This window comes from Sycon ciliatum, chromosome 11 (genome assembly GCF_964019385.1).
Source record: "Sycon ciliatum chromosome 11, ocSycCili1.1, whole genome shotgun sequence".
Taxonomy (NCBI): Eukaryota; Metazoa; Porifera; class Calcarea; order Leucosolenida; family Sycettidae; genus Sycon; species Sycon ciliatum.
In genome coordinates this window covers 21,254,435-21,261,315 of record NC_088653.1, presented here as the reverse complement: position 1 = coordinate 21,261,315, position 6,881 = coordinate 21,254,435, and the positions used below count along the sequence as shown (strand labels likewise).

The window sequence follows — 6,881 nt, the reverse complement described above, 5'->3', positions numbered from 1 at the left end:
ACCCCACTTACGGGCTCACCACACCTCAGTAAGTGGGTGAGGACAAGGTGCAGAAAAAGGATTGACGGCATCAGGGTATCCGTCCCGGGATCCAACTGCAGTTACCCCTGCCCCCAGTGAAGGTAATACTTGCTACTAGAGTGAGTGGCTAAATCAGAGTGGATCTGATAAAAGCTTCACTAGCACCATTGATTACACAAGAGTTAATCTAGACAGAAGCAGTCCATGGTTGACAGGTATGTATACTTCAAATAGAAAGTATATGAACCCTGGAACCAACAAAGGTGGCAGGTACAACATTACACCTTCAAGCAGCCGAGCCTGTTGGCAACAGACCCAACGCAATCAGGCATAAGTGTACCTACCAACCGAACTAGCTGGCACCACACACACACACACACACACACACACAATACAATACAACAGTGCCCATCCGCAGATGTAACTTCAATTTCGGTGATTTCGGTAGAGACGCCAGGCACCGAAATACAGATCACCCCTAAAAAGGCACTAGCGTATGCACTGTGCATGAACGGAAAGCTGGTCACCTAATTCCACATTGCACCTGAAACCTGGCAGGTCCCGGACACCGAAATTTCAATTCATCTACTCGTAAACTGACAAGTGTCACACAGTACACTGCATGTGTGTTCATCCTTTTATCATTTATTCATACATGTGAACTCGGATGGAGACTCAAGGATTAATTTATAAGAAAGAAAAAGGACCAAGGAACTACAAGTTACACTATACTGTCCACTAACACCACCAGTTACTTGACAGTCAGCTCATGCGATAACATTGCACGACACTGACCGACGGTACTGACGTTCTACAACTAACTGGCTATCAGCTCTAGCACATCTTGAATGCGCACTCCAACAGCCTTCCAACTTGGAAGGTTCTAAGTTATAGAAATAACATAAGGAGGGGAAGGTGAGCGTAACCAAGATAAGCAGTTCGTTGTAGAACGTCAGTACCGCCGGTCAGTGTCGTGTAATGTTATCTCATGAGCTGATTGTTTAGTAACTGGTGGTGTTAGTGGACATTATAGCGTAACTTGTAGTTCCTTGGTCTTTCTCTTTGTATAAATTATTATTATTATTATTATTATTAAACTCGGATGTTGAGCCATAAATAAATGTAGAAGAGAAAAGGACATATGGATACGAGTTAAGAGTAACTCTCCATCACTGTAACATGATACTTTATACAGTCAGAAAGTGCAATAACTAGGCACAAAACTGACAGAGTACTGAAACATTCGACGTCCTGACACCTAGCTTCAACACATCTCCGTAGCGCACCTGATGAGCCATCACGAACCATACGGCAAAACGTACGTCGTGTGAAACAACTTGTTTTGTAGTCAACTAGTCCATCACAATGTCATGCATGAGGAGTACTGTAGGAGTTTGGCTTTCGGCTTGTACAATTCGTTTTCGTAAAGCTTCCCTTTCTTTACTTATCTTTGATATTTATGACCCACCCAAGTTGGGTGGTGTGCTGCTTTGCTGCTTCGAATTGTAGTTAGACCGCTTTGTCAAATATCGTACTGGTCTCGTCATCGTCCAGTAACAATCGACATTCTTTGTTCCTTTGGGACTGTAGCTTTTGCTCGTTTTCGTTGCGCTTGCCTTCCCCTCTTTGGTCTTTCCATAACCTTGAACCTTCCAAGTTGGAAGGCTGTCGGTTAGCGCTACGGAGATGTGTTGAAGCTAGGTGTCAGGACGTCGAATGTTTCAGTACTCTGTCAGTTTTGTGCCTAGTTATTGCACTTTCTGACTGTATAAAGTATCATGTTACAGTGATGGAGAGTTACTCTTAACTCGTATCCATATGTCCTTTTCTCTTCTACATTATTATTATTACAGTCGTCCCTCTCCAGGGGCGTACGCCGCTCGCCTCCAGGAGTGGTTCCCATGCCAACTGATGAACCAACATTCCACACAATTGTATCCCACGGAGTTTCTGCTTATTCTCCTCAGACTGGGTGAAATTTTCATCCACAAGCTGCTATACGATGTCATTGCTACGCATTTTTGATTTTAAAAGACTGAACTTTTCCCCGTTTTATGGATGTTTTGTTCAGCATGACGATTGCGTGCAGTCTTGAAAGCTGCCTAAGTTTCGAATCATCTGGAGCAAACATCACACAGGGCAAGCAGAGGCCACCATTGCACGCCGGTCAAAAGACTACCCAAGGTAACTCCTGTAACAAGGATAGTTGAAAGTGGCGCTGTTTGCCATCCATCTGGACACGCACAGGAAATGAAATCCTTCGCCTTCGGTGGCGCACAATGATTGTCGGTGACGCCGGAAATCTTTTCCGTGTCCGGCAAATGTCGGGGGACTGGATTCCACTGTGGACGTCGACTTTCAGAATATTCCTTCGAACACATATCCCTTCCAACACACTCCCATGTCACTGAAGTAACAACGGTCGCTCTACAGCTTCGCCGACGATTTCTTCCTCAGCGCTGCTCGATGCATGCAGCCTTCGCTTGCAAGTCAGGTGCGTCTCCATTCTCATCTATCTCTTGACCTTCGCCACTAGCACTGGCTACACGCTTTGCCTGCTGCTCAAAATAGCTCTGAATAGAGTGCTGGCCCTCTGGATGTCGATGCTTCATTTTTCTTTTCCACAAAGCGAAAGCATCGTCCAAAACACGACGAACTTCGTCAAAACAAACTGCAAAGGAAATTTGACTCTGAGATCGAGGAATCCGGCGATGTAGAGACTTTGTTGAACCCAGTCCAGTACACTGTGTCCCAGCACCGCTTTCACACCTGGGCTAGTCACAGTCCTCGGACCGTCACCATGGTCACTCGCGTCAGCATGGTCAGGCGCGGACTCCAGGCGCCATGCATGCACTTGCACGTGCACTGCGAGCGCTGGGCCTGAAAAGGCTGGATCCAAAAAAATTCTGTACCAATATCGAATTTTTTTTACTGGTTCCCGGGCATCCCGGGAACCGCCCTATGTACGCCCCTGCTCTCTAATCCGGCACTTTATAATCCAGCACCCTCGATAAACCAGCACAATTTTCAGTAGCCAAAATGTCCTCTTCATGCACATTGCAGCAGTAAATCAGATTTGTTAATCCAGCACCCTCCCTAATCCAGCAGATTTTCGTGGCACAAATGGTGCCGGATTATAGAGGGACCACTGTATTTATTCATATTTTAATAGGGCAGTCCCCACAGACTCAAAGTTCTTACCAGTGTCTGCATCAACTGAACACCGACCACTTGGAACTCTCGGATCGACGTCAGAAAGCTGCGCTGGAGCAGGTACCGAAACTGCGTGACAAGAGGCTTGACGCGGTTACGACTGCGCGTACACACACACACACACACACACATGCACACGCAAAAGTGGAAACACGTGCAAATACGATCATCAAGGGGTTCCGAGTTTTTTTTCTTTATCTCAAGGCTATCATGGCAAGGGTTTGACTGAAGTACTAGTATAGTACAATCTGGTGTAAGCGACCTCTGCGTTTAGCAACCACCTGCTCTTAACCACCGGTTTTCCATGCACCGACAGTTCTACACAGACACTGTGGGACCTGGTTCTAAAGACCACCTGGCTTTAACGACCGCTTTCGCTTGCACCGTGGGGTGGTCGCTGGAACCAGGTTTTACTGTATCTGGGGTGGGGCAGCAGGTCCGGCCGCTTTTTTGCCCAGAATGCAGGATTTTGCACAAAAATAATTTCAAAATTTCCTGCAGGGGACCCCCCCCCCCCCCCCCCCCGAACCCCCCTCCGGCCGGATCACCTCCAACGGCGGTGCTACGCGTCTGAGTATTATTAAATTCTAGGGTCATGTTCGGCTGGCCTCCAGTAATGCTGCCACAGCATGCGGGGAAATATCAGCACAGAAGCATTTGCATTTGATGCAGGGCTGCAGCGGGTAGCGGTTTGGTCGGGTAACGGGTCCGGGTATTTTTATCCGGGTAGCACGGGCACCATATCCGGTATTTTTTGACACAGTTTGTACAGTGAGTGTACACTTGCGCTGCATAGAAAGTGTACAGTAAGCATATAGCCGTGCTTCTTGGTAATACATGCACCGTTGCAACAGCACCGTACTCCAACTACCCAATCGGGTGCACAGGAGCAAATTGCTACCCTTGTACCCGATCAAATTACGGGTAGCACGGGTACCCCACTACTCGTCGACACCCCTGGTTTGATGTCCCCATGACGCCGAAACCCCAGGTCGGCTGACGGCAACAAGCCTCACCATCACTACAGTCCATTCATAAAAAAGATGGGTCCTGGCTCTGGCGAGCTCCCGTATTTGGCGATTTTTCGTGATTTCATCGTACACAGTGCAGTGCTGCGAACTTTGAAATTTGAAAAAGGGTCCAAAAAGGGCACCTGAACTGGGGTTCGAACCGCAGAATGCACTGTTGCAGGCGGGGTCAAACGGCCTGGATTTTGATGGTTTTTCCCAATGCTTTTGGGGCAAAACCTGGCCGAAATCCTATTCTTGCTATGGCTTGCTTTTTGGACAAAAAAACTTCAGAAACATAATTGGAAGAGGATTCCATATGGGATTGCAGAAAAACATTCTAAAAAAACTCAACGTTTGACCCATTTATGGCCAAAAGCTAGAAGTTCATTTTTTTCTGAATGGACTGTAGGCTCACACATGCACTTTTTTGGTCTTTGCCTGTGAGCTGTGATCATTGAAAAAGAAAAACAGACCAGAGGGTATCACCGACAACAATAACAGCAGTGCAGTTGGTAGTGGCACCCAAACTGAGTGGTTTCTGACATCAACAAATTTAAAATTTCACGGTCCGCGTGAGACTTGATTGCAGGCCACGTTTTCCACATCCGCAGGAACTCCGCCACCCTCTTGGATCAAGGCGCAGATGCAGTGCCTAAAGCGGTGGGAGGTGAGTAGATCAGACCCACCACAAAGTGGTCAAAGACCGAAAATCCCATTAACTGTTTCCATGTTTCTGACATCAGCTGGTTGCTTAACTACCAGGTTGTCACGGGCCCGACCTGGTTTTGCCCGTGAACGGCAGAGCATAAGCCTGTATTACGGGGCAGGACCGACGGAAGCAGTTTTGGATTGGTCCGGCAACACCCTAGCCTTTCATACAGTTTGTATATGATATGGCGGGTATACACATGACCTCCTCAGCAGTAACACACACGTTGGAGGTGACCTAAAGGTTGGTCTGGTCATGGCCTGACCAACTGCACCGGTTCCGCCGGGTCAACAAAGGGACATGTACAACATATTTGCAATGGTTCAGCCCCGCTGCCGCTCCCTTACCTCATTGTTTTCAGCATGCTGGTCATCCTGGAGGATACCTGTAGCGGACATTGAAACACACAGTAATGAGGAAAACAGAGGAGGGGGACTGATGGGAGCGGAGGAGAGGGGTAAGTGGAAGGGAGGGTTGGAGAGGGGGAATGGTGCAGAAGGAAGGGGAAAAGGGGAAGGGTAAGGGAGTAGGGTAGGGGAGAGGGTAGGGGAGAGGGGGATGGTAGATAGGGAAGTGGAAGGAGGAAGGGGATAGGGGATAGGAGGAGAGGAGAGAGAGAAGGGGAGGGGGAGGGATGAGAGGGGGGGGGGGAGGGATGAGAGGGGGGGGGGGTGAGGGGAGAGGGCGAGGAGAGAGAAGGGGGTGGTATTGAGGGAAGTGGAAGAAGGAAGGGGTGAGGGAAGAGGGAGGGGTGGTGGTGGTGGTGGAGAAGAGGGGATTATGGAGAGGGAGGGGAAGAGGAAGAGACGGGAGGGGGGGGGGGGTATAAATGGAACCCACGAAGATAACCGCCTAACAGCCCTGAGTGGGCTACACGGATACCACTTCTCGTGCATATTCGGGAATATAGCAGACTTTCGTATATATAACAAATACAGGTACATAGATACATATACACGAATGCAGGATGTGCAGGATGTGCAGGATGCTGTGATGCTGTGATGCTGTGATGCTGTGATGCTGTGATGCTGTGATGCTGTGATGCTGTGATGCTGTGATGCTGTGATGCTGTGAACGAGAATTGCGAGGAGTTTCTTCGCATCACACCGCTCCAACTTCACCTTAAAGGGTTCGTCGTTTTCTAGCTGCCCTTACCGGCTCAGGGTCGGGAAGTGATCCAGAAGCTGCTGCTCTCTCGTGATAGTCATCCGTGATTTCCTGTATGCACACAGTAATAAAAAGGTGAAGTAAATCTTCACTGGTTCGAGGGAAAGACGCAAATGGGAAAAGTCTGAAGAAAAAAATTGACCGTCACCACCAGGGACCCTCGCTTGTAGCCAGCGGTGCTCTACAGGGATGAATTCATCCGGTATCGCATCGCAGTTTGCTACGCCAAATCGATCTACTGCTACTCAAAATCACAGTGACACGCAGAAAACTGCCATACATACATATACAGGCTATCCGTGCCTTTTTGTAGCTGACGCCACAATTGAGATTTTGTATAGCAAAAACTGCTATGCAAAAACCTGACAGTAAATTCATCCCTGCTCTAACCACTGAGCTATGGTGTAGCCGTCATCCCAGCAGAGACCGTTCAACATTTTCTTCAGACTTCGTAACTCACACTTCCTGTGAATCCACACAGGCGGGTGGGACGCAGCCCTCACTGTAACCCACACACTTCACGTACAAACTAGCACGCGGGGAGCCCCAAGTCATAAAATATTGACTGATTTGAGGGAAAGAGACAAACGGGAAAAGTCTGAAGAAAAAATTGACTGTCACCACCAGGACTCGAACCAGGGACCCTCGCTTGTAGCCAGCGATGCTCTAACCACTGAGTTATGGTGTAGCCGTCATCCCAGCAGAGACCATTCAACACCCTCTTCAGACTTCGTAACTCACACTTCCTGTAAAGTCACGGT

General features: G+C 48.4%; 1 protein-coding gene across 1 annotated transcript in view; it reads right to left on the bottom strand.

Annotated features, from left to right (window-relative positions):
• Window positions 1-3,222: 3,222 nt before the first annotated feature.
• The window catches only part of LOC135826982 (protein white-like), a gene marked incomplete at its 3' end in the record, with an annotated part of 23,221 nt that continues 19,562 nt past the window's right edge, over window positions 3,223-6,881 (bottom strand). The window contains 3 exon segments of the mRNA XM_065339503.1: window positions 3,223-3,334; window positions 5,301-5,338; window positions 6,109-6,171. Of these exon segments, the coding sequence (XP_065195575.1) occupies window positions 3,223-3,334; window positions 5,301-5,338; window positions 6,109-6,171 (213 nt within the window).